This window comes from Gilbertella persicaria (assembly GCF_025201335.1).
Source record: "Gilbertella persicaria strain CBS 190.32 chromosome Unknown B0P05scaffold_26, whole genome shotgun sequence".
Taxonomy (NCBI): domain Eukaryota; kingdom Fungi; phylum Mucoromycota; class Mucoromycetes; order Mucorales; family Choanephoraceae; genus Gilbertella; species Gilbertella persicaria.
In genome coordinates, this window is record NW_026251987.1 from 1 (window position 1) to 26354 (window position 26354).

Sequence of the window (26354 nt, forward strand, 5' to 3'; positions counted from 1 at the left end):
TCAATAAGTAACATTGCAGCAATGATTAGCTACAGAATTTAGGGCTCTGATTTAATGATAGTCAATAAGCCTGTTTTTTTTGTAGCATACAACAAGTGAAGGACAGAGAAAAAAGAAAATAATAGACGCGTTATCAATTATTTTAAATACTAGTGTATATACTTTATTGAATAAAAAGATAAAAAAGAAACTGGTACTTTAGCCAAATACTGTGAGTATTTGTTTCCAGGAACTAGGACGAGGACCTAAACCAGTTCAATTGAGTTCCCAAAAAGATGGTGCGCGTACGCACAAAGCCCCCCAAATCCCAACTATAGTATTCACACTATCAAAAAAATGGAATGCCTATCATTTTCAATAGATGATCCATTCAAACGAATGAATGGACGAACACTATATATAAAAGCCATTACTCTGTCCAATAGTCGACCCTAAATGAATAGAGCTTGCCACGAATAGACAGATACCCCTTCAAAAGTGAAGCTTAACTTTAGAAAGACTACTCTAGCCATCAGACTAAAATAAGCCCCTCTAAAGGGCATTCACAAAAGAAAAGGCGAATGACTATCAATCCCAATAACCTTCACTACCGCTTTCTAGCACTATCACAGTAGCAAACGACCAAGACTGCTGCAATACCCTAATAGCCACACACACACAAAGAAATGAGACTACCAAGATACCACGAATAGGGTTAAACTTATTACTATCCGATAGGTTCCCTCCCTCCCCACAAGTGAGAAGAAGGTGCCAAGAAAAGATAGTAGCCTTCCAGCGTTGGGAATATTTGGACTTGGACTGCCAGTGCGCATAACTAAGATGGAATACCCCCTCGGACAGGACCATAAGCTAACCCTCTACACGCGTCTGTTTTACTCTCTATCAAATTCGGCAAAGACCCGTTTAGTGAAAAAAAGGCAGACTATCTTGACAGAGAATGCACTTGTACCCAGGTGGTAAATCCCCCCCCCTCAAGTACGTTTGGTACATTATCCTGAAAGGACAGAAAACAAACACGCTGCAAAAAGAAAGCAAAGAAAAAAAGGGTGGGAACCTGTTTTTATATTCTGATAAGTTCCCTGACCATTATTCAGACTCAGTTATACTCAGTTAACTTTCTAAACCCCTGTTTTAAGGGCTTATTGAGGGCTTTAGAGGTATAGAGACTACATGATCGAATACAGAAACATATAATCTATGTTCTCCTAGTGTATTGAGTTGACACAGTAATAATAGTACTATTTTATGTAGCAATCTTTTTTTCATATAGCTGCATAATCATGGATTTTGTTTGCCGCCAAGGCTTACAAAGTAGCAGTATCAGACACATACAGCTGTACCTGGATCCAGCAATATAGTTTGAGCTATTGGCAAATAGAAAAAAGAATGCTGATCAAATTAGAGTGTGAGTCTGGTGCCCCAGATAAAAAGGAAATGGCATTTAAAATAGACAATCCTCCTTTTGTATGGTATTCATCATTTGCAATATCCAAAGCTACTCGCTTTGGCCTCAAAAATAGCATGTGTTATAATATAGTTTGTTCGTGTGTATTTTATACGTCAAAGAATACTACAAAGAGTACCCCTCTAATAGTCAGTATCCACTGAAATGGGCCTCCTTTGTACTGATTACAGTGTGCAATCAACTTTGAATGTAGATCTGAGAGGAATGCTCAAATCAAGTCGTCTTTATCATCTTAGTAGACTCGTTTTTTTTTTATCAGAAGCACCTAGACCTAACTCACCTCATTTCGGTTGGATCAGACCTACATTGGGTCATTCCAAAAATTATTGTTTTTTTCCATCTTCACGAACCTCTGTGGATCCTCCTGTGATGATCTGAGCACTTTTTAATACAGAATATAGTAAATAGTCTTTCATCATATAAATGAATAATCACTTATAGCGCTATACATCATAAATATAAAGTAAGTATTGTATAATGACAGTAAATAACGATAACTGGGATAATATGGATATTTACAAAAAGGAAACCATAATTGTACCTTTTAGATAACCAGGAGGACTAAAGGAGAATCTATATAGTCAACTCCCAGACACAAGCTGTCAAAGTGTCAAGTAATCAATAATCAATAATCAATAATCACAATTAGTCAATAAATCAGGTAGTATAAAAGACAACCTGGAAAAGATATATCTTAGAGGATTATCATTTATTTTTGTAATAAAGAAGTACTGAACAGTCTCACTGTATTTCTTTGCTTTCTTTTCTGTTTTCTATATTTCTTTTCACAACCTAAACACCACAACTGATATAGGCTAACTTAGAATCACATAGGCTGACACAGGCTGACATAGACTGATGTTGTGAACATATATGAATTCGTATGCGTAGATCAATAAATGATGATCATGGCAAAAGACCAGATCACATCTATGGCAATTGCAATGGATCTATAGTCACTGGCATTCACTCATTCTACTAGAAGTACTACATCATCCTCATAGTCAGAGATTATGAACCTAGTGACTCTGTTATTATTAATGGCCCTCATAAAGTGACAGTTAGAGCTGACAACTTCCTCTAAAGGCATTTCTCTTAATTGCTCCTGATCTAACAAATCAATCTGCGGTCAAGAAGCTAATCCCAAAACAATATTTTGACCGAGAAGAAAAAGTATAAATGCCTCGACATTTTATAGCAATTGAAAAAGATAACATTTCTTTGGGAAATAAAAGCCTATACAAGTTCTAACGGACTTTCTCTGTGTTCTTACCTTTTCTCTTACTCTATATCTATTCTCTCTTGATCTCATAACAGTTGCTTTGTTCTATTTTAAACCAGGCTCACAGGTCAGCTACACCCTTCCTTTGCATAAATTTTAGCAAACTCGGATTAAGCAAGCGGCAGCTGAGAATCACTTCTGAAAAGCAACTACTAGCCGTTGACAACGTCTTCTCTTCCCAAATGACAACTGCTGCAATTCAATATCCTTATTGAATGCTCTTGATCATCAATTTTTTGGCTAGTTTCACTCTTGCAGCAGAATGGTTACGACAGTCATAGTAGCCATAGTAGCCATAGTAGCCATGGTAACCATAGTAGCCATGGTAACCATACACTACAGCGTGAGCAACTGCATTTTTCTTCCATCGCTTACGCTGTAGTGAAAACTCTATAAAAAAGTAACTAGAGCGATAGAGAAAATTATAGAAAGACTTGTATACCTTAGGCCTTCGTGGTCAGTGTGATGAACTTACCTAAAAAAAAGAAAAAAGAAAAAAAAACATTTTCAAACATCATAAAAATATTGACAGTTATGCCGAAATTACAACTATGCTGTTTGTGTACTCAAAAAAAATATTTTTGAAAAATAATAAAAACTACTATTTCAAAATATAAACCACTACTTTAAAATAAATCAAAAATATTAAATTAGAAAAAAAAGCCTGCTTTTCAATTTTTCTGTCTTAAAATAAAAAACAAATCTACCAGGAGGAATCTCTTCTCTAAGCTAAAACAGTAAAATTATCATCTGGCAGACTCATTTATTTATTTAAAACAGAAAAATTGAAGAACAAGCTTTTTTTTTAATTTAAAACAAAACAATCAGAAATTCCTTTCTTTTTTTTTATTTTTTATCACTACTGAAAATGCTTTTGTTGTATTTTAAAAAGTGGTTTTTATTTTTTCCTAAAAAATATTTTTTTGAATACACAAGTAGCATATTGTAATTTCGGCATAAAATTTTGCGGGATTTGAAAATACATATTTTTCTGTAAATCCATTGCATTCATGAAAAGTTCCTGATGTCTACGGCTATTTCGCGATTTTTTTTTATGAATCTAGCTTTACTTTTGGCATAAATATCACATATTTTAGTGGCCATCTCATTTTCCATATCCTTGATCTGTGCTGGCGTTGGCCATACACGCCTCACTGTTGATGAGTCGCACAAATAGTCCAAGTTCATGAGAAAGGCAGCCCGACTAATCCATTCAATTACTACCTAATTAGTCTGACTATTACTTTAGAAAAAAACGCTCGAAACATTCATCAATAAACTTCTCCAGGGCCAAGCATCGTCCTCAGACACCGCTCAAGGTTGTAGTAAACCATCACGTATAATAGGCAATAGAACATAACAGAACAACTTCTAAGCAAGAGAAATTTATAGAGCAATATTCATCTGTGTAGTTTGATTATCAAGCCACATTTAGGCACAAATTGGTGATTTATAGCTACACCGAAAAATCATCAGTACACATTTTCATCTACATTATAGGCATTCAAAAAGATATAAATACGAGGACATTTTACTTAGAAAAAGGGATCAGTTAACTATTAATGAATTTGAAAGACTTGCTTCTCTTTATTAATACACTATGTTTTTTATTTCTTTTTTTCTACAAAGGTAGCTTTCGAGAATGCAAAAGTGCTCTTAACCAAACTCTTTGTCTTTCAGAGATTTGCAAATTATTTCCTTATAAAAACACTCAAGACTGACCGCTCTGTACTTTATTGAAGTAGCAAATGAACCTCTATATATTCGCTTTATCCCAAATTACCTCTATGTAATATTCTATCACAAACAATCTACCCCTTCCAACATCCAGCCAAATATTTCTATTTCTTCTCTGGTTCCAAACACATACCCAGGCTCACTATTAGATCAACGCTCTCCTGTCTATTCCTTTTTTGCTCTTATTCTCTTAAGATGTTTTTAGCTTAGCATAGTCATTCTTATGAATTGATCGAGTCCGAGCAGTCAAAGGCCACATTGGACCATGTGTTCAAAAGGACCTTTTTCTATAAGGTCAATAAATTAACAAATTTTGAGTATGAATTTGACAAGCTTAATACCAATGTACAAGTATGCTATTTGTGTCAACTGAAAAACATTTCTGGAAATAATTATTTTTAGGCAAAAAAAAAAAAAAAAAAAAAAATACACTCTCACCACAGCGTAACCGATTGCATTTTCTTCTGTTGATAAAAGAAATTTTGCATTTCTATATGTATAATTCTTCCATCACTTACGCTGTAGTGTCTTTGACTTTAAAAGAATTAGATTAAATAAAAAAAGATGAAGAAAAATTATTGTCAAAATTATTGTTAAAATTGTTGTCAAAATTGTTGTCAAAATTGTTGTCAAAAAATTAACGTAAATTTTGTATATATTGTCAAAAAAAAGGTCGTTTTTTTCTGTTTTTTATATCTATTACGGTAAGAAGCAAATTAATTTCGAAAATCCAAGACACATACATTTTTTCTACTATACTACTCATCCATGCTCCTTTATACTCGTTCTTGCTATTTCTTGCTATTAAATGGCGTTTAATCATGGGTAATAGGCCTTGAATGATTTCCAATCTTAAAGCTTTGTATTTGAGGTAGATTTATTCTGATTTTGAATGTATTATAACTTCAAGCATAATTACATATTAGAATTGCATCTCTGTAGTCTATCTGATGCTGTGGCTGTCTATCTTGTAGATATACATATATGTCTCAATAAATTTGATAGTCAATAAAATAATCGAAATGGCATGTGGTAACAAGAGAAAAATACTCTGGATTAGGCGTATACATGTGCATTAATTATTGGCGTTCTTCTCAAGATAACATACCACTGATTTCATTAAATCATGCAAATGATAGTGTACCTTTTGAGCTAGGTATACCTTTTACTATATAAAAACTCAGTAAAAAAAATTGGATTCGTAAGTATATGGCAGTTTATATTCGGTATATTAAGCGAAGTAGAGCTAAATACCTACTTAGTCCTAAACATATATCAAAATGGGCCTCTTTCCTCCCAGCTACAGTGTACAATACACTTTGAATGCAGATTTGAAAGCAGCGTTCAAATGAAGTTGATCTTCTCGTTTTATTAAACTCGTTTTCTTTTTATTAGAAGTACCTAGAAATATTCTCACCTCACGTAGGTTGGATCAGACCTACATTGGGATTAATCTGGCATTCCAAGAACTTTCGGTAAACTTTTTTTTTTTCATCTTCAAGAGCTCTTGAGAATCCTTATGGGCCAGAAGAACGAATTTCACACAACTACTAGACCAATGGTACCATTCGATTCCTAGACTCGAAACAACATGTTTCAAATAAAAAACGGACTGTTTTGACAATCTGGTTGTCGAGCAATAGTGCATCAAAAATTGATGCGTTTGAGTCCTAGATTGAGCATTCTTGCTCTGGATATCATATAAAGCTTAATAGCTATAGGCTTTTAAAGAAACATCACATACTGTTTTTAGCTTTAAGAAACATACAAAAGTAGCAATAAAGCTAGTTTATAATGCGGATTTGAAGTGTTTTTGTTTTGTAGCCGAATTTTATTTAAATATGTACAAAATTATTGTTTAATCACATATTGTAGAGAGGTAGGACGTGGAGGGACAGGAGTAAGGGATGACGAAGTAAGGATCATATAATAAACTGGGTTATTTAAGCAAGGAGTGATTTTTTGTAGCTAAAGCTATCTGATAAATTGCATCAGAAATGATACAGGAACGTTCAAAAGTAACTTTGAGAATTAATTTCTAATAAAATTTCCAGATATTTCATTGACCTATAGCAACGATGGATACAAGCTTGGAATGGTTTGCAATAGCAAGCGGAAGATTGAAAATTATCACTTTTTTTTATTGCTTCACGTAAAATAATGTAACCATCGCCAAGAGGTAGGCGCAAATTAAAAAGTGATAATACCAAAACAATCAAGTACGTCAAAATAAAACTAATAATTCACAAATAAGGAAGATCTCTTTAATTTTTGTTTCTCTCTGGGTATCTTTAGTGGCTCAAAGCTTTTAATTCACTCAAGATACATTTTAGTTCTTAAGAAATCATAAAAGTTAAATCGCATAAGCACTTTTACTGTTTGTTTCATTAGCATGGCGACTTTTCATGTAAAAAAGATCATCTGTACGACATAGATTCTTAATCAGATACATTTGGTAAACAAGAACAAGTTTATCGACTAAATTTGGCATTGTGATCTTGACTTATCTTTTTTTCATGCATATTCACGTCTGCTCTAAAAGGGAGAAATTGCTCATTTCTGTATCATATGAGGCCTTTTTTTATGAACATGATTTCATTCCATTGCTTGGTTGTAGTAATTTTTCTTGTACCATATACCATCATTGCACACGTAAAAAAACACTTTTTCAAGTAAATATTTATTTTTCAGGAAAAATTAACACTATAAGCACACAATCATTGCATTTTGTGATAAAATTTCACGGTAAGCAACATAGCCTAGTAATCACGAAGTGTGCGTCTATGTCTGCACCAAGGTAATAAATGTAATGGCCTTCGTTTTCATCACCTCTCATTGTATTGCACAAGTTGCTTATTTGTACAGGGAAGCTCTTGTGTTATTGTAATTGGGAACACGTACTTTAGTCAGTAACACAGATCGCTTTATGATAATTGAGTAACCATTTATGCATAACGTCTTGATCCGTTTTTAGTCAAAAGAAACATATTTGGAATAGCCTGCTTAATACTTCAATACAGAGTGTTTGATGAGTTTGTGTTGCCTTGAAAAAGCTAAATGTATGCGTAAAGCATAGTATATATGTAATGCAGTGTTGTTTGTTGGAAAGTATAGGCATATATACACATATGGAAACCAGCAAAAAAGAAAAGAAGAAGAAACAGCATCAGCTTTCTTGGTAAACTGATTGGCTTATCCTTCACATGTTAATAAAATCAAGTACTAGCTTATCTGCAGGTCTCATATTTGATATGTACTTGTACACAAACATGCTTTCAACGTCAATAGCTATAGTTCACGAAAAAAAACATTAAAGGCAAAGCGTTATTTTTAAAGTAGAAATTAAATCTTTTTTTTTTATTCAATAGTAATCATAATCAAGCAATAAGTGACCAAATCTTCCTATGTATGTTACATTACCGTACAGATACATATCAAGGTTCAAGACAAGTCATTTGTAGCACTGTAGATCAAATTCTCTTTTCACTTTCAGCTAATTTACCATCATTCAACTTTATTTGGTACTCCTTTCACTCAACACACTGTTGTGTCAAATCTACCAAAAAAAGAAGTATTGGATGAAAAAAGAAATCGATTCGTTTGACACTTTTATATAAAAAGAGACAGCGTCTCAAAGGATTTGTTACTTCATTCAAACAATAGTTCTTTCCTTTTCTCAAAAAATGAAGTTTTCTCTTGTCTCCTCTTGTGTCGCACTCGTTGTGATGGCCATGGCAGCCGAAGCAGCTCCTTCTGGCAAAAAACTTACCATTCCTTTGAGCAAGAACGAAAACTACAAGCCCAATGCTAAGGCTGCTCTCGCCAAAGCAAAGGCCAAGTACCTCAAGCATGTTATTAACCCTCTTCACGGTGTTCCTTCCAATGTCACTACAGATGGTACTGGTACTGTTCCTGTCACTGACTACGGAAATGATGTTGAATACTATGGTGTTGTTGGTATTGGTACTCCTGAACAAAAGTTCAAGTTGGATTTCGATACTGGTTCCAGTGATCTTTGGGTTGGTAAGTGGGCATTGTTTTTATCAACTAAGCTTAACGGTCTTTTTTTTGTTTGTTTGTTTGTTTATAGCTTCTACCTTGTGTTCTTCTTGCACTGGTCAAAACCGTTACGATTCCTCCAAATCTAGCACCTACAAGGCTGATGGTCGTGCTTGGTCTATCTCTTACGGCGATGGCTCTACTGCTGGTGGTGTTCTCGCAACAGACACTGTCAACTTGGGTGGTCTCAAGATCGCTGGTCAAACAATCGAATTGGCCAAGAAGGAATCCAGCTCTTTCTCTAGCGGTCCCAACGATGGTCTCTTGGGTCTCGGTTTCGATTCTATCACTACTGTCAGCGGTATCAAGACTCCTGTTGACAACTTGATCAGCCAAGGTTTGATCTCTTCTCCTGTCTTTGGTGTCTACCTCGGTAAGGCCTCCAATGGTGGCGGTGGTGAGTATGTCTTTGGTGGCTACGATTCCTCTAAATTCAGCGGTGCTTTGAAGACTGTCCCTGTCAGCAAGTCTCAAGGTTACTGGGGCATTACTATTGGTGGTCTCTCTGCTGGTGGTAAAACTGTCGCCAGCTCCTTCTCTGGTATCCTTGATACCGGTACCACTCTCTTGCTCTTGACTGACGCTATTGCTGACAAGGTTGCTGCTGCCTATGGTGCTACTGAAAACAGCGATGGTACCTACCTCATTGACTGTGACACCTCTAGCTTCTCTCCTCTTGTCTTCACTATTAACGGTGCCACTTTCAAGATCCCTGCTTCTGACTTGGTCTTTGAAGATGATGGTAGCTACTGTTTCGCCTCCTTTGCCAAGGGTGGTCTCAGCTTTGCTATTTTAGGTGACACCTTCTTGAAGAACAACTATGTTGTCTTTAACCAACAAGTTCCTCAAGTCCAAATCGCTCAAATTTAATTCTCTTCTTTTTTCTTAGAGTACTTTAATTTATCTTTATTTATTTATAAACCCTTATGGTTATGCAACATATCAATAAAATATTAGTTTTATTAATATCAAGAAAACAGTTGCCTTATGTGAGTACAATTGCACGGTCCCCTTCATGAGAGGAGCAATAGACTTGTTGAAATCTTAGTAAAGAAACAAGAGAATAAAGCACTAATGTTTTGTCTTTCTTTTTATTTCGAAGAAAGATTGGGATACCCTGATCAAAAGTAAAAACTAAAAAATTACAGCCTTGAATAATAAAAAACCAACAAGAACGCTTCTCACTCAGTCAATTTTATGTTCCTTCTCTCTTATTAGGCAATGCCTTTTAGGACGATTTATATCGTTGTTCTTTCACTTTGCTCAATGTAGTATATCGGCACTGTGAAAAACAATGTCAGCATAAGATCTCTATTTATTTAAATACAACCTTTGCATCATTTTTGAGAGATGGAAATGGTGAGGCTTTCTTTAATAGTTTTACTATAGCCTTTTTTACTTCTCTTGGTTAACGTTTCGTTACTTGAAATTTAGTGTCTATCCTTCAGTCTAGGTGAGCCATACTAAATTGGCATGTTATTAACCGCTTCAAAGCAGATATGATGACTCATATACAATATTAAATACCTCGAAGGATTAAAACTTGTCATCACTGTTAATGGTAAGACTGATTCTTTAAATGGAGAAGATTACTGTTGCTATAGTAAAGCAGTTCTTTACATATTCAGAAGAAAAATGAGTGATACAATGTAGCTTTTAGAAAATGCTTTTTTTTAACAAGAGCATTTTGCATGAATGCGGCCATTGAAGCGTCTCATTTGAGATACGAAAGAGAGACATTGAACAAAAGCATAAAAGTCTATTTATTTAAATTGTACAACATAATGTTCTCGCCCTTTTCCGTGTGGCTAGTAATAGTGTCATCATTGGATGAAGAACTTGTCAATCTTTTAGAACTTCCAGGACCATTGTGTTCTTCTGAGCCCCGCTTAGGAAGATAGTTACCGATGTAAAGAACTGAATAGGAAATAAAACAAAGTAAAATTATAAGACTGTCAAACACATAGAAAGCCCATTCTAGTCTAGCAATTGATCCACCATAACCAGTAGCATATTCAGCAATACGATAGATAGAACGGATGTATAAGAGTACAATAGTGATATACAAACAATAAGAAAGGTGTTTTTTAGGACTGACTTGACCATCAATGTGGTAGTTGTATTTGTGGCTGTGATGAAGATAGAAAGCAATGAATGCAAAACAAGCAAAGAACAGCAACTGGACAGCCAAGCCAATAAGTGTGATAGCAGAACCTGTGCTTGAAAGACTAGGATCACCTGTAGACTGCATACCACCACCAGTACTTTGCATCAAAAATGCAAACACATCACTTGAAAAGAAAAACCATGTAACAAACTTGGGTTTAAGAAAGAAGAATTTAGCTTCTACATTAGACAATCGAATAATTTCACCAGCACACTTGTAATTGACAAGAGCAAGAGCATTAGGAGGCAATAGAAGGAACAGAGTCATCACAGCATATGTCGGTATTGTTGTTTTCGAGTGACATTGAACTCGAACGGCATAGCCAATGCATTCGCAAATTGCAGTTCCTGGCAATATATATAAAAACCTTGGGCTCTTAGTCATGTACACACGGGCTGTCAAGTATAAGAAAAACAAGCCAAACACTACAGTGCCCACTACAGCTAGAGGAAGATTGGGAATATAATGAAAGAGATCGTATGTGCTAATTTCGTGCGGAATAGCGCTTGATGTAGTATCAGCCATTGAAGTTTGTAAAATAAACGTAATTGAAAGAGAAACTATAGCTTTAAAATATAAACTGTCTGTATTTATATAAAAATTAATTTGAAGCGGATTGTTATTTTGTTGTTAATCAGCTTTAAATGATTTGCTAAACTTTTCTCGGCTTGATCGTGTAGCTATATATTTTGCCCAGAAATTTCATTGCCTTATTTAGTATTCACGTAGGAAAGTAATCATCATGGCACATTGGAACAAAATCATCATTTACTGTTGGATTTATTGATCATTCAAGCTAATAATAATAAAAAATTGATGATAAGGTAAGTATTTATTATTTCATAAGAACCTGTCAATGAGTGCTTTGTTTTTAGCTTTTTGTTTGGTTTCGGCACAGCGAGGAGACCGTGCCGAAGAGCGGGGTAGTTTTAATTGTCACTGGCCTTTCAAATGCTTGGCCACACTGAAAAGAAGATGATACATGTGATCAAGAGAATATATGCTTTTCTTGATTTTCTTGTAAACAATGATACGCTATATCACAAGGTAGTTACTTTTGCTTGAATATATTACTTCAGTACGCTTGTTTACGTCTTGTCAAAATCAAAATACAGACATAGGCAATTGCTAAGTAAAACTGTCGTAACCCCCTCCCCCTCCCCACACATACACACACAATTGTAAGAATTCTGAAGTTGCCTCCACTTCGACTCCAAATGTGGTAAGGTTTTCCGATAAAAAAATCGAGTTTGTTGCTTAACTTCTTTAACGCTCCGACCATTTTCAACTGCCTTTGTACTTGATGCAGCCCTAGTCGAATGCGCCTTGTATTTTGTCGTATCTATGTCTGCGTCTTTCATTATTTTTGTTACCCAATTTGCAACCGTCGTTGGTTTTACAGAGCGGACTTTGTCTTGATTGTCAATATATGCCAAAAACAACGTATGGTCTTCTTGTAAGTTCTTCCTTAAGTCTTCTGTCTTTTCCTTGAATATCCATAATGTTCTTACTGGACATAGATCCTTTATTTTTATTACGCCTAGAGTGCATCTCTTAACTTGTGCTTCTTTCAGTTGGCGGAAATGTATAAAGGCACCGGAAACAGTTTCATTGTTGTCATATTGCCATCGTATATCCCTAAATTGGAGCCTTCCCACATCCGATCGCGGTCTTTCCGTTGTTGCAATACATACCAGCATCACCGTTTTCTGCTGTAATATTTTTAACGATGATTCCTCTGTATTTTCCATTGAATCTGTATATATTGTAATACGATATTCATGTTCCATGTCTGTAGTTGAAAGTCCTCTGGAACTTTAACAGTCTTTCTTTTCTTGACAGAAAAAAAGTCTCTGATGATACCTTGATCTGCTATCGCCGGTCTTTTAGGATAGATGGCCTTGAAGGCCGAAGTAATTGAAGATCTTATTGTATTCAAATGTTGTGGACTAAAAGCTTTTTGTGCCATAAAGAATTCAAATATCTTGGTTACATCATATTCTTCACAATTTATCTTGTTGTATTGACACCACCTTGCCCAAATGTTCCATCCATTATCATACGCCTTTTGAATGCTATGTGCTATGAGATGAAGAGAGAATAGATATAGAATAAGAGAAAAGGTAAGAACACATAGAAAGTCCGTTAGAACTTGTATAGGCTTTTATTTTCCCTAAGAAGTATGATCTTTTTCAATTGCTGTAAAATGTCGAAATATCTATATTGTTTTAGTTTAGCTACTTGACTACGGATTGATTTGTTAGATCAGGAGTAATAAAGAGAAATGCCTTTAGAGGAAGTTGTCAGCTCAGCCAATAGTATATGATCTGACCTGAACTTGAATAAACTATTACACATTTGTCAAATGCCAATGCTAATGTATTTGTCAGCTCTAACTGTCACTTTATGAGGGCCATTAATAATAACAGAGTCACTAGGTTCATAATCTCTGACTATGAAGACGATGTAGTACTTCTAGTAGAATGAGTGAATGTCAGTAACTATAGATCCATTGCAATTGCCATAGATGTGATCTGGTCTTTTACCACGATCATCGTTTATTGATCTATGCATATGAATCCATATATGTTCACAACACTTATAGAGGTCTTCAATTTCAATCCTGTCTATATCCTCGTCTCCACTTTCTATTTCAGATTCATCTTCTTCCATGCTCTCTTTCTCTAAAGGATCGTAATCACTATCGCTAGTATCGTTATCATTATCTTTGTCGACATTGATCTCTGTCTGGCCAAAGTTGCTACTTTTGACTTCAATACTGCTTTGCCCTTCAGGCTTGGATGCTTCTTTTCTTGGTTGGGTGGCCTTTCCAAGAACTGATCTTTCTCTCTTTGAACGCTTGCTGGGTGTCATAGACTGTTTCCTAGGACATTCAAACGAGCGGTGTCCTAATTGATGGCACGCATAACATATAATTCTAGCCTTCGACTTCTCACATTCAGATTTTGTATGTCTAGTTTGGTGGCAATACCTGCACCAAGTGGGCATGTTGTTCCAGGTTGCGTGGAATATTTGGCTTTCGCTTTCGCACCAACGAATGTTATGCTCCAAAGGCTGATACTTGAGGTTGTCTGTTGATTCTGAGGGACCAGAAGGAATACCAATGACGGCATATCCTGCGTCCATAAACCATCCGGTGGTGGTTTCTGTATTGATTCCTACATCAATTACCTTTCCAAATGGAGCTAAACTCTGTTGCACGCCCTCAAGAACTATCCTTTTGGGACGTAAAGGTAATTGGGATAATTTCACAGTAACAAATTGGAGTGTGGCATCTGCTGCCTTGCAAGGGAAAATTCGCAATCTCGACCTTTTAAAGACAACATCATGTTCCATAAGGTCATTGTCATCATCATCTTTTTCGATATACAATTCCAAGTACTGAGTTGGACCATCTCTCAAGATGGAGCAAGCGTAGATCTTTGGGTGTTGAGCGCTGATTTCCTGCATACACTGGAGATCAGTGTATTCTTTCTTAACTGGAGTAATGTCGAGTAAGAAAGCATCCTTATGGATAGCTGCTCGATAAATTCTCGACTGAAATTCTCGCAAAGGTGAGTCTGCATCTTTGTCAGGTTCAACGATGCCTTGGTGCATGAGTGATACTCGAGTTCTAGCTGCTACACTAACATATGATCTTAGTTGTTGGGTGGCTTTTAGGTTTGGAGATTTGTCAATCCCCGCAACCGACTGAAAGTGTTGAGAGTTGGATGGCAGGATATTTTTCAATCAATCACTTACGTTGGTTGTCAGACATTCCTGGACCTGAAAATAAATTACATTCCAATCTCAATAGTTGAGAAGGATTCCAATCATAATGGGGTCGTGTCTCAAAAGAATGTACTTGTTGTTGGGTGTTGAAAAGTAGGTCTTCTGCTTCCATGTCTTGTTCCTGTTTGTTTTGTTGTTGTTGTTGTTGTTGTTGCTGATTTTGGAGTTCTTGATTTTGCATGATTTGCTCAATCATTGCTTGTTGTGCAGCCATTTGCTGTTGTAAGGCTGTTAAAATATCACTGTTTGGTACTTCCATTTGAATATAATAATGATGTTTCGGAATCTACTATGAAAAGCGAGCGATAAAAAAAAAAGATCAAAGAACAAATAATATCACTTTCACATATTTATACTTAATTTTATATATTTTACTTATACATATTTATCGAATAAAACTAAGAATATCACAGCAATTTATGTTTACTGTTCTATGTTCGAAGGCCTCAATACATTCTTGAGAGAAATTTATTTCGACCTTGAAAGAAAAAGACAAATCGTAACCATTAGTAGTTTTTCAAAAAAAAAAAAAAAAAAAAAAAAAAAAAAAGTGGCTCCTTTTTTAAAAATTACATATAAAGAAATGAATATCCAAGTATACTATGAAAATGGAAGAGTCGATGTTGTTGATAAGTTTGGAAATGAGCCTATTGAAATGGAGGTCGATGAAGAACAATATCCTTTGGACAACGTTACCAACTTTGATCAATACTTAGATATAAAGCCCCCCTGAGCGCGAAGCAGTAAAGCGAGAGGAACAAAAAAAGAAAATCCAGGCAACAGAAACTTCTGGCAAAGGATCGTATGTTAAGCACAGTAGCGATACCAAGGAGCGTTTCTTCTACTTAGTCTATGAAAAAGGCTTGACACCTGGTAAAGCAGCCACGCAGCTTAATATCGCTCGACGTACTGCTTACAACTGGTTTGAGAAAGATCAGAAGGAGCAGAGTGATGGAAAAGAGAAAATCAAAGCTAAGACAGGTCGGCCAAGCAATTTCAACGAAGAGCACCAGCGATTCTTAGAGAAATATGGATTTCCCTCCAGCAACCTTAGATCAGACTATGGAGAGTCTGATAAATGAATTTAAAGATTTGAAAGTCTCTAAGACTTCAATCCATAGGTTCATGGCTGAGAAATGTGCTTTGTCATTTAAGAAAGCCCATTTTCATTCAAAAGAAAGGAACTCACCCTCAAACCTTCTCAAGCGCTACGAATGGGTCCAGCGATGGATTGAAACTGATCTGGACTTCGAAAGTAATTGTGTTTTCGTTGACGAGTCAGCATTTCACATTAACTTGAAAAGAACGATAACCTGTTCAAAGAAAGGGACTCGTGCAGAAGTTGTTCAACCAACAACAAGAGCTAAAACAACAACGATTCTGGGTGCTATTTCACTTTTTGGCGTTGTTAATATTCAAGTGAGAAGACCAGTAGCACCTTCAAAAAAAGAAAAGCAAACAATTCGAAGGCCAAAAAGACGGTTGGTACGGTTACTGGCCATGATTTTAATTTTGTTGCCTGTACCCTTGACATTTTGGATAAGCACGAAGAATTCAAAGGCCATTATATTATTGTGATAATCTGACATTAAATAAGTCTTCAATCATAATCAATTTACATCAGAAATAGACATAAAAGAACCTCTTGTACTGAATAAGACAATGTATCTTTTAATAGATCAATACTTATAGCCGAAATCCATAATTTACATTGTTTAATTAATTTAAAGTAGTCTATGACAATAGAGACTCAGTCATTTGCATGAACTCTACTACTACTTACTCCGACATCTCTTCATGTATAAATATGCTAGAATAATTTATAGTATAAAACAGTCTCAAAGTATCTACCTTTGTCTCTACATTATCTTATCCTATAACTCTCTATTATCAAAACATCACACGCTACAAGCGCGACGTTACCAAATACCACCACGACGAGTGGACTATCGCTGAAGAGATTAATAAATCCTTCATCCCAAAACTCAAACATTACACTGTGGACACGACTCAAGTCGTTAACGCTCACTACAAAGGAGCAGAAATCAGTAGATTACACGGAAGAGCAGCAACTGAAATCTTCGAACAACTCTCAATTATTAAAGCTGGAGAAATTTCAACAGCAGAAGCACACCAACTTTTGGACGAAGCCATCGAAAGTGCCAGAAGACTTGCGACTCATGCCTAGTTCCAAGGTAAGCAGCATGATGAAGACGCTAAAGACTACGCCATTAGAGCACTTAACTTACCCCCCAGTCTTAAACACTTGGAAACTAAAGACTCGGGCAGCAAACGAGAAGCTTTTGATGACGAATTTATTGCCATGTACAACGAAACCAACTATCAACGAGTGCTTCGAGCAGCTACCATCAACCCTTCCAATGGACGAGGTCGAGGAGGATATTCAAATTCCTCAAGTTGGAACAGCAATAGAGGAGGAGGACGTGGTTATTTTGGCCGAGGAGGACCAAAAAACTACTTTGGAGGAAGGGGACGTGGGAACCCAACCTTCTACAACAACAACAACTTCTCCAACAATTCTCACAGTACAACATCAGCAGACCACACAACCACGAGACCTCCCAGTCAACAATAACGCAAAAGTGTGTACAAGTACCACAAATCAAGGAATTATCAGCACCACAACAATTACAACAACATCAATAATTCTACAGGATCTAGCAATTCAAATTCAGGACTTATGCAACAAATATCAACAACTACAGGTTACAGAATGGTGTGACAAAGAAAATGCTCAGTTTTTTGAACGCGAAAACTAGACAATCAACTCACAAAATATACGATAATGGATGGAAACTATGGATTTCATTGTGTCAACAACAACAACCTTTGTACGAACCGTTGAAATACGATGAGCAAACCGTGGTATAATTTTTATTAGCCTACAAGGATTATAGTAGTACACACTTGAACACTTTGAGATCATCAATCGCTTCAGTTTTCTCCGTAATCCATAGTGACAAACCACCAATCGCCGAACAACCATTAGTCAAAGAATTTTTCGCAGCTAGACGAAATTTGGAAGTTCGAATCCCTACGGAACAACAATCAACAACATGGGATGTACATATGCTAGTAGACTACATTAAAAAACATCTATCACCAACAGCCGATCTCAGTCTTGATCAACTGCAATTGAAAACAATTTTATTACTATGCAACCATGTAGCGTCCAAGATCCGATATAGGTCGACTACAACATCGTAATATTTCTTTCAAGCAAGAGGGATTGACTTCAAATATTCGTATTCATGCAAGAACACCAAAGGAAAGCCAAGTAAAATCTATTACATTGGGGAGCATTGAGAATGAAGAATTGTGCCCGGTCAAGACGACTGATAAATTCGTTACAAGGACAGTTAGTATGAGACAAAACTTACCTGAAGATCATACCTTATTCCTAGCGTACATTGATTCCAAGACACAAGCACCCACTTCAGTAAAACCAACTACTGTTGCAAACTGAATAAAATCAGCCATGGAATTGGCGGGAATTGACACAAAAGAATACTAAGCACATTCTGTGCGGGCAGCAGCAAGTACAAAGGCAGTGGAACTAGGTCACTCTATACAAGACGTGAAGAAACATGCAATACTGGAGTTTAAATTCAAACACCTTTGAAAACTTTTACTACAAACCGTCCTTACAAACTGCAACTAGCACTAAAATCAGCAATTCAATTCTTTCTTCTCCGGAGAAACGTATCACATTGGAAGCCGAAGTGGAGTCAACTGGGATTCGTTTAGGTACGACAACCAATACCAATGTTGACGAAACGAAGGCTGAAAATGTGATACATACCCGGCCCTGGTACCGCTTTTTCGGTTAACCAACAAATTTATTAGTATTACATTATCATTTACATAGCTTAGCTTAGAAGATATAGGGAATAAAAAAAAATATTATTATCAAAAAAGGAAAATAAAGCGTGGCTCAGAGAGCATGTATCACATTTTCAGCCTTCGTTTCGTCAACATTGGTATTCATTACTTAATAAAAAGAATTGTTAAAATCGGCCAATTTGGGTCGATTTTTTTTTTTTGATTCAAATATTTAATCTTTGGTTGTATTGTTAAGTAATGTTCAAGAAGTCATAAAGACTAACGAATATTTTAAAGCAGGTAGAATCTTGTAATAAATAGGTGTTTGAGACATAAAAGGTTTTTAAAAACCATCAGTGGCCGTTCTTCAATTAATCAAATAAACCGACTTTTTTAAATTGGTACTTCTTTACAACCATATCCGCAATCTTTTTATTTTCCGATTTAATCCCAGATGATAGTACTTCGTTATAGATGCAAATTAGATCCTTCTTAATCCTGATAGTTCCTTCTTTACTTTTATCACAAAGAATTCGTTGTAGCTGCTTGTGGGATTTAATTGCTGTCAGGTGTTGTTTGATCAACTGATAGGAGCGCTTCAGTTTTACAGGTTTGTCTGTTTGTTTGATCAAATATAAAGCCTTTTTATATTATCAATATCTACGCTTTGCAAGACATATGTTCTGATGACTAGTGAAGCAGAATCAAGCCAAATGCGTTTAGTATCAAGGTACAATGTGTTGAGTGGTTTGAAGTCATTTTCACTAAATCTTGAGCTGTAAAATTGCCATGGAAGAGTTGAGGTATCTTTGTAGCACTGGTTGGTGATTCGATTTCCAATTTCATAGCTTTGTTGTGCTTTGTTAATGAAGATCTGTTTGGTCGTTGAAGTTTCAATACTTGTGGAAATTGTGCCAGGCAACTGCTGTAGAGCTGAACCGACAAATGGTATCAATTTTTTTGAACTTGTTGAACCAATGAATCCGCTATTGGCCAAAACTTCAACGTAGCCAATTCTAAAAACAAGCTCAAAAGATGACGTTCCATAGTTCGTTTTTCTTTGAACAAATGCCACTGGCTTATTCTGGTAGGGAAATCTTGATTTGTCCGCGCAATCGTCCACACGATTAGGATCGTGGATAAATACGGAAAAGCTAGTTACTAAAAACCAGTGTTCTTGTAATATTATAACGGACTCCACAAAAGCAGGACCCACTTCCTTTACCAGTTGCTTGGCTTGGGATAAATCCAATTTATTTTCTTTATCCATTAGATTTACATCAAAGCTTTCCGTTGATAATAATGTATAATCCTTGGTCTGAAATAGTTGATTGCAGAAGAGAGGTAGTTGGTGTGAGAGCTCCGTTTTAAATTTTATCTTCTCTTTATCAGTGTTTCATGTCACGTTTTATCGTTTGTATGTGCCTATTGATGTGCTCTGGTGTAATAATGGCATCATCAGCGACATCTAACTTTAGATTTGCATTCAAAGAGATAGTGATATTACTGAGACCTTCATATTCAGTTAAAGTTTGAAACCGAGCTACTGAGTCTTCAGGTACAACGTAAACTAACAGTTTATCTTTTCTGACATTGAGGAACATTCGGATGAATTTAACATGGAATGTTTTGCGATGAGCGAAAAAAAGAGTTTCAAGATTTGGTGCATGATTGAAGACATGGTTCACAAGTCTTTGTTGGTAGTGCCTGTTTTCAAAGAGCATGTACTTGACCTTGTATAAATCGATGGTTGATATCCATCTCTGGACCCATTCGTAGCGCTTGAGAAGGTTTGAGGATGAGTTCCTTTCTTTTGAATGAAAATGGGCTTTCTTAAATGACAAAGCACATTTCTCAGCCATGAACCTATGGATTGAAGTCTTAGAGACTTTCAAATCTTTAAATTCATTTATCAGACTCTCCATAGTCTGATCTAAGGTTGCTGGAGGGAAATCCATATTTCTCTAAGAATCGCTGGTGCTCTTCGTTGAAATTGCTTGGCCGACCTGTCTTAGCTTTGATTTTCTCTTTTCCATCACTCTGCTCCTTCTGATCTTTCTCAAACCAGTTGTAAGCAGTACGTCGAGCGATATTAAGCTGCGTGGCTGCTTTACCAGGTGTCAAGCCTTTTTCATAGACTAAGTAGAAGAAACGCTCCTTGGTATCGCTACTGTGCTTAACATACGATCCTTTGCCAGAAGTTTCTGTTGCCTGGATTTTCTTTTTTTGTTCCTCTCGCTTTACTGCTTCGCGCTCAGGGGGGCTTTATATCTAAGTATTGATCAAAGTTGGTAACGTTGTCCAAAGGATATTGTTCTTCATCGACCTCCATTTCAATAGGCTCATTTCCAAACTTATCAACAACATCGACTCTTCCATTTTCATAGTATACTTGGATATTCATTTCTACTTTTTCTAAAAAAAAATGTGCCAAAACTTGAAGTAGAGACGTGCCAAAATATTTTTTTATTTGTGCTGAACCTAAAATTAAGTGTGCTAAATCGCAAGAAAAAAGTGTGTCAATAGTTTCGGGAAATAGTGTACTGTACTGCACAACAGGTCGGCATTTAAATTTAGCCGGCCTCACGAACAAGGGGTACAAGGATCGGCATAAAGGATATTTTTGTTTGCTATAATAGTGAAAGAAGGTAGCTGCATCTTGTTTGTTTTTGAATTTTGGAATACAAAAGCTAAAATAAAAATTATAAGTGAATATTATTTTACACTACAAATATTGAGACAGCACTTACCCAGCTACTCTTTGACTTTTCATGACACTAATAGGCTTTACGAATGAGCACTTTTCCATGATTTCCATAATTTCATTGGCTGTTTTTCCCTTGATTGTATTCCCTCCAAGAAAAACATACAGCTCAATATCTAAATGGGGTTTGTACAATTTAGTTAGTACATTGTAAAGGTTTTAGTTTTTGTTAGCTAAACATGCATACCTTCCAATTGTTTGTTGTTTTCTAATTCTTCTGTTGGCATTGTTAAAAGTATTGGTATTTGTGTACATTCGACGAAAAAAGGTTGGCCCAATAAAAAAAAATGGATCATTGTCTTGAAAATGGGTCACCAATACAGAAATGTAATGAGGATTGGTCAAATTCTCTCTTCTTTTTCATGTTGCTTAACATGAATGACGAATACAATTTTGACAGTGAGACAGTACCTGTGTTGATACAATCATATATGGACTGGGAAGAGACTGCAGCAGTAAATGCAGCACAAAAATAAGCTAAGAGGAAGACCAAACCGCACTCCAAAGAGCCCTCCCTTGATGTAGTGAATAAGGGAAGGGGATCATACATTACCAAGAACGAAGCAAAGGTAGTCAATTTGATCAATTTGTTGCAAGAGTTTGAGAATATGTCTATCAGTGAAGTGAGTAGAAAGGTAGGGCTCTCCAAGTCAACAGCTGCTCGTAAACTCAAGCAGTGGAATCAAATGACAAGCGAAATAGCTGAAAAAGGATTCCCTGATTCTATCGCAATCAAAGTAGGAGAGGGACGATCAGCAATACTCAAAGACGAACATATTGTATTTATCTTTGAGCTGCTGGCTAATGAGCCAACATTGACAGTCGAAGCTATTGCAGACCACCTGTCAAAAGAATCCAGAGATATACAGATCACCCCCAGATCAGTGGAGAATCACATGAAGAAGAAGTGTCGCCTAACCTACAAGCGTATCATTCCTAGATATTATGGCAGAAACACGGATGAAACTGTTGCCAAAAGACGAGATGCGGTAGCATACTTGGTTACCCAGAACATAGACTTTATGAATGAATATGTGTTCTTGGATGAAGCTGGCTTTAACAGGAGCATGCATCGCTCATATGGACGGCCTAAGGCTGGAGCACCTTGCCAAATTGATGTTCAAACGAAGGGAGCATATGTCAGCATCTTGGGTGCTATTTGTAAAAGTGGTTTAATCACATTATCCAAAAAAAGAAGTTGTACTTACTGCTAGAAGTGGAGAACGAACTCGAACTGGTGAGAAAGCTCAGGCCCCCAAGAGGAAGGGTACGACCAGCAGTGACTTCCTTGAACACGTAGAGCATGTCCTCACAACACTGGATGCGGCTAACATGAGCTACAATTGTCTAGTTCTTGACAATGCATCCATTTACAAGGCTGCACTTATTGAAGATTGGGTTGGTTAACGTGGCTATAAACTTCTCTTTTTGCCACCTTATTCTCCTTTTTTTTAAACCCGATCGAAGAGCTTTGGTCCAAGCCGAAGACTGTTGTAAATAACGATTCCTCTTCTGTCAGGCAGAATGAAAAAATCTCTGATCGTATTCGCAACGCATCACTTCACATCAGCAGAGAAGATTGCGAGAATTGGATAAAGCATTCCATGACGTTCTGGCAGAGATGTTTGAATTGCGAAAAAGGATTATAAGAAACGAAATAAAAAGCATACATTACATTTCTTTATTGGTGATCCATTTTCAAAACAAGGATCCATTTTCAAAATTATGACCCATTTTCATTGGCTGATTCATTTCAAACTGACCAATTATTTTCTTTATTGGGTCAACCTTTTTTCGTCGACTGTATAACCTTTTTTAAGAAAAAAAGAAAAGAACGCGCTGAGTCCACCTAAGAGTCCACCTAAGAGTCCACAGACACAATTATTTCTACTCAATTCAGCGGATGGGAAAAAAACCATCATTTGGAAAAAAAAGATAACGCCCATTGACAAATCAAGAACCAATGATTGAGGTTTTATTTTTCGCCTTGCACTGTCCTTTAATTTAAATAAAATGACGAAAATGGCCAAGGCACCGTCTACGATGAAGACGGAAATGGAGCAATGGATATTGGTAAAGAATATGTCCCTTTCAACACTGAGAGCTGAATGGCATTAAGTAGACACAAATCATCGGGTCCTTACAATTTAGTTCCTAGCAATGAGAATCTCGACATTGTTATGCACGACTTGGAGGAAAAAATACGTCGGGAAAGATCAACCAAAAAATACAATATCTATATTGACGATCAAAAGACATTTGCATACTTCAGAGAAATAAAGCTTTTGAGTGCAGCTGTGGCAGATAGACGTGCTGGTATTGCTGAATGTACCGCTCAAACTTGGGCTAAGAGACTGAACAATGATCCTAATTGGGATATATTTGAAAAGGAAACCAATAAGATCAACACATGAATAAGAAAAACTCTCTGCCCACGCTAATGTTTACTCCAAACAAATTATCAATGATTATTGTACTTTACTGCGCATATTAAGGAATTTTCAGCACTTGACTTACAGACAGTATTCAATCCTAAGGAAAATGATTATCGTCAACGATGAAAAAGCTTTTGGTTTGAAACATCTTAATGATTGGCTTCAAAAGCAAAAAAATTACATTCTATAGAATATGGTATGACAAGAACTGTGTGAAAGTTCATATTTAAACTATGTCGACTTTGTTTTGTAGCGCTCTTTCCTTGTACAATTTGTTCTTTTTGTCTCTATGCTACCTTCGATTGATAGATGATGTGCTTTTATTTTTCTGTATTGGATGGTCGTTTATGGCTCATTCAAAGAAAACAATGATTTTGCTCAAGTCTATTTTATGCAGCTCATCAGTTTTAGTCATTTTTCTCTGATTGGCTCTAAGCCACTATCTCGAACTCTTTTTTTTTTTTTTTTTTTTGCTTACACCTTCTTTTCTCTTTTGTTTACAATATGGGTTTCCAAATAGAACGCTTTCCAGCCATTATTCTCGAAGGTTTAGCTTTTGTGCTAGAGCCCAACGACCTTTTTCAACTTGCTCTTTGTAGCAAGTCACTTTACCAACTCTTTATGAACAATAACCTCTGGAAAGCCAAGACTGTAAACGACTTTGGCGACTTGTTCCAAGTTTATACCATCTTCACGACAGCCACAGGACTGACACTCGAGTCTGGACTAGCTGAAAAATTCAGTCAAGAACCTACTGACTGGCGCGCCTATTATGTTCAAAAGAACAAAGCAGCCAATACAGAAGAAGATACCGCTTTAATGGACCAAGCAGATACAGAATATGCTAATGCACAGAAACGACTCGAGACATTCCAACAAGACGGCAATGTGGATACGTTGGTACAAGTGGCAAGCAAAATGATGTGGATTTTGGATGTGTTTCCAGGACATGCTGGATGTTATTATATATTGGGATTTATTTTATTTGTGCTAAACAAGTTGGAAGAAGCTATGATTTTGTTGCAGATGGGACGAGCTGTTGATCCTGAATTTGAACCGATTGATGGTAAACGATGCATAAGACAAACCTTGTACTTACTGAATCATAGTTCTTGAAGAAGAAATTGAGCGCATTGTCAAGGGATACAAGGGTGAAGAAGAATTGTTGACTGACAATCAATTATCACGGGCATTAAAGGATGTCTTGGTAGAGATCTTTGACAGATTTGATCAAGATAAAGACGGTGCACTTAGTGCTAAAGAACTCACGCAGTTTATTCAAAAGACAAACGGTATTCAACCCCCACCTGCTTTCTTGCGTCAAATGGGTCTTCGCTTTGGAGCGAACAGCAAAGGCTGGTTAACAAAAGAGGGATTCTTGGCTTTTTATTTAGAACAAACATTAGACGATCCATCAGAAACACGTAACGATTTAGGTGTTCATGGTTATGATTCTCAATCGTTAAGACAAAAGATGGAAGAAGAATAATTAATAAATTAGAGGGATTCCAACCAAGGCAAAGTTAACAAATCATGCACTGAAATACGTGTTTGACTGTCTGGATTAAGCATGGCATAGATCAACGTGCGTGGTTCATGCGCTAGTTTGTTGAACGGCTCGTATTGTCGCAAGAGTCTTTTTCGTAAATAAATAGGGTAATTAGCATCTGTAAGTTGAGCACATCCAAAGGGAACACCATCAAATTTCATACAGAACAGAATCACACCGGCTGACCAAACATCCACAGGTGGAGCCCAGTAACCTTCATCTAAAAAGATTTCGGGTGCCATGTAAGGCGTGGTGCCACACAAACCATCCGATAGACGACTATGGTCTTGCCATGCGACCCGAAAAACATCTGCTGAACCAAAATCTGAAATTTTGAGTTGGCCTTGATGCACAAGTAAGTTTTCAGGCTTCAAGTCTCGATGAGCCACACCTAATGAATGCAGATAATCAAGCCCTTGTAACATTTGTTTAAAATAAGAATAAATTTCGGTATCTTGGAGTCTTCCTTGCTTGATCAAGTTATACATGTCACCCTCAGGATACTTGTCAAAGAGAAAAATTAGAATACATTTAACATGAAATATACGTACATATTCCATCACAATACCAAATCGTTCATGATCTTCATCCATTCGAACAAAATCTAATGTTTTGACTATATTTTCATGATGGAGTGCAGAAGCAATGCAGAATTCACTAGCTAATGCTTTCATGTATCCACTGACAGGCTCTTTTCGCTTTCGCTTTCTGAATATTTTGACTGCTAATGTATCTTGTTGTTGCTGAACCAATTGAACTGTAGCAGACACACCTTCACCCACACGCTTATTGAGTAATGTGCCATACTTGCTCAAATAAGGTTGGCACGTATAATCTACCTGTTGAGACAAAGAAGTATGAAAACTGAGTTTAGAAAATAAGCGGCGTACAAAAGACCATTTGACAGATTGAGGAACGATGTCATCTTCATCTTCGTCTGAATCCACTGATTTAGGCTGTTGTTCACAAAGACTAAAGTCAGTTTCTAGGTAGGAATCATCGCTCTCGTCTTCTTCATCATAATAGTCTTCATCTTCCAAGATTTGGTGATCTAAGCAGATGTTTTGTCTTGCTTGGTTGATCTCGGTTGGCTCAATGAAATGACGACTGATTTCTTGCGGAACAACAGTAAATGTCTCTCCCTTAAGACTTGCCATGATAAAGAACAAACAAGAAAAAAGAGAGTGTTAAATGACATGCTGTACTACCATAAATATACTTCGGGCAAAAAAAACGAATTTTTTTTTTTAATTATTTGTTC

The 26354-nt window shown here is 36.4% G+C and overlaps 9 protein-coding genes across 9 annotated transcripts; 5 read left to right on the top strand and 4 right to left on the bottom strand.

Moving 5' to 3' along the window:
• Positions 1-8215: 8215 nt before the first annotated feature.
• B0P05DRAFT_472547 (rhizopuspepsin 2 precursor) lies at positions 8216-9413 on the top strand (the record flags this gene model as incomplete). Its single annotated transcript, XM_051574687.1, has 2 exons — positions 8216-8507; positions 8575-9413. 2 exons carry the CDS (start codon positions 8216-8218, stop codon positions 9411-9413), a joined length of 1131 nt encoding a protein of 376 aa, XP_051433590.1.
• An 865-nt stretch (positions 9414-10278) lies between these two features.
• B0P05DRAFT_604471 (RTA1 like protein-domain-containing protein) lies at positions 10279-11235 on the bottom strand (the record flags this gene model as incomplete). The annotated part of the gene is made up of 2 exons (XM_051583322.1): positions 10279-10351; positions 10410-11235. 2 exons carry the CDS (start codon positions 11233-11235, stop codon positions 10311-10313), a joined length of 867 nt encoding a protein of 288 aa, XP_051433591.1. The 3' UTR covers positions 10279-10310.
• Positions 11236-16205: 4970 nt separating this feature from the next.
• On the top strand, positions 16206-17696 carry B0P05DRAFT_143803 (uncharacterized protein). Its single transcript, XM_051573061.1, has one exon. It carries the CDS (start codon positions 16683-16685, stop codon positions 17280-17282), a length of 600 nt encoding a protein of 199 aa, XP_051433592.1. The 5' UTR covers positions 16206-16682; the 3' UTR covers positions 17283-17696.
• Positions 17697-18716: 1020 nt separating this feature from the next.
• B0P05DRAFT_579904 (uncharacterized protein) lies at positions 18717-19615 on the bottom strand (the record flags this gene model as incomplete). The annotated part of the gene is made up of 3 exons (XM_051581973.1): positions 18717-18833; positions 18954-18986; positions 19010-19615. 3 exons carry the CDS (start codon positions 19613-19615, stop codon positions 18717-18719), a joined length of 756 nt encoding a protein of 251 aa, XP_051433593.1.
• An 836-nt stretch (positions 19616-20451) lies between these two features.
• Positions 20452-21561, bottom strand: B0P05DRAFT_143904 (uncharacterized protein). The gene is made up of 3 exons (XM_051573062.1): positions 21297-21561; positions 21096-21225; positions 20452-21035 (listed from the first exon to the last, which is right to left on the bottom strand). The coding sequence occupies exons 1-3, from the start codon at positions 21403-21405 to the stop codon at positions 20600-20602; spliced, it is 675 nt and encodes a 224-aa protein (XP_051433594.1). The 5' UTR covers positions 21406-21561; the 3' UTR covers positions 20452-20599.
• A 138-nt stretch (positions 21562-21699) lies between these two features.
• B0P05DRAFT_472540 (uncharacterized protein) lies at positions 21700-22323 on the top strand (the record flags this gene model as incomplete). The annotated part of the gene is made up of 1 exon (XM_051574686.1): positions 21700-22323. A coding segment is annotated over one exon (624 nt), but the record flags the coding sequence as incomplete, so codon positions are not given.
• Positions 22324-23217: 894 nt separating this feature from the next.
• On the top strand, positions 23218-23523 carry B0P05DRAFT_588209 (uncharacterized protein; the record flags this gene model as incomplete). Its single annotated transcript, XM_051582645.1, has 1 exon — positions 23218-23523. One exon carries the CDS (start codon positions 23218-23220, stop codon positions 23521-23523), a length of 306 nt encoding a protein of 101 aa, XP_051433596.1.
• Positions 23524-24048: 525 nt separating this feature from the next.
• Positions 24049-25033, top strand: B0P05DRAFT_572524 (uncharacterized protein; the record flags this gene model as incomplete). Its single annotated transcript, XM_051581447.1, has 2 exons — positions 24049-24610; positions 24654-25033. The coding sequence occupies 2 exons, from the start codon at positions 24049-24051 to the stop codon at positions 25031-25033; spliced, it is 942 nt and encodes a 313-aa protein (XP_051433597.1).
• An 8-nt stretch (positions 25034-25041) lies between these two features.
• Positions 25042-26250, bottom strand: B0P05DRAFT_472562 (kinase-like domain-containing protein; the record flags this gene model as incomplete). The annotated part of the gene is made up of 2 exons (XM_051574688.1): positions 25042-25596; positions 25645-26250. 2 exons carry the CDS (start codon positions 26248-26250, stop codon positions 25042-25044), a joined length of 1161 nt encoding a protein of 386 aa, XP_051433598.1.
• Positions 26251-26354: the final 104 nt, after the last annotated feature.

Coding starts and splice junctions, on each gene's coding strand:
- B0P05DRAFT_143803 (XM_051573061.1), top strand. CDS start 16,683: ATGCCTAGTTCCAAGGTAAGCAGCATGATGAAGACGCTAAAGACTACG.
- B0P05DRAFT_143904 (XM_051573062.1), bottom strand. CDS start 21,405: ATGATCCATTTTTTTTTATTGGGCCAACCTTTTTTCGTCGAATGTACA. Junction 21,226..21,296: donor AAACAACAAACAATTGGAAG/GTATGCATGTTT, acceptor AACCCCATTTAG/ATATTGAGCTGTATGTTTTT. Junction 21,036..21,095: donor AAAAGTCAAAGAGTAGCTGG/GTAAGTGCTGTC, acceptor TTTTTATTTTAG/CTTTTGTATTCCAAAATTCA.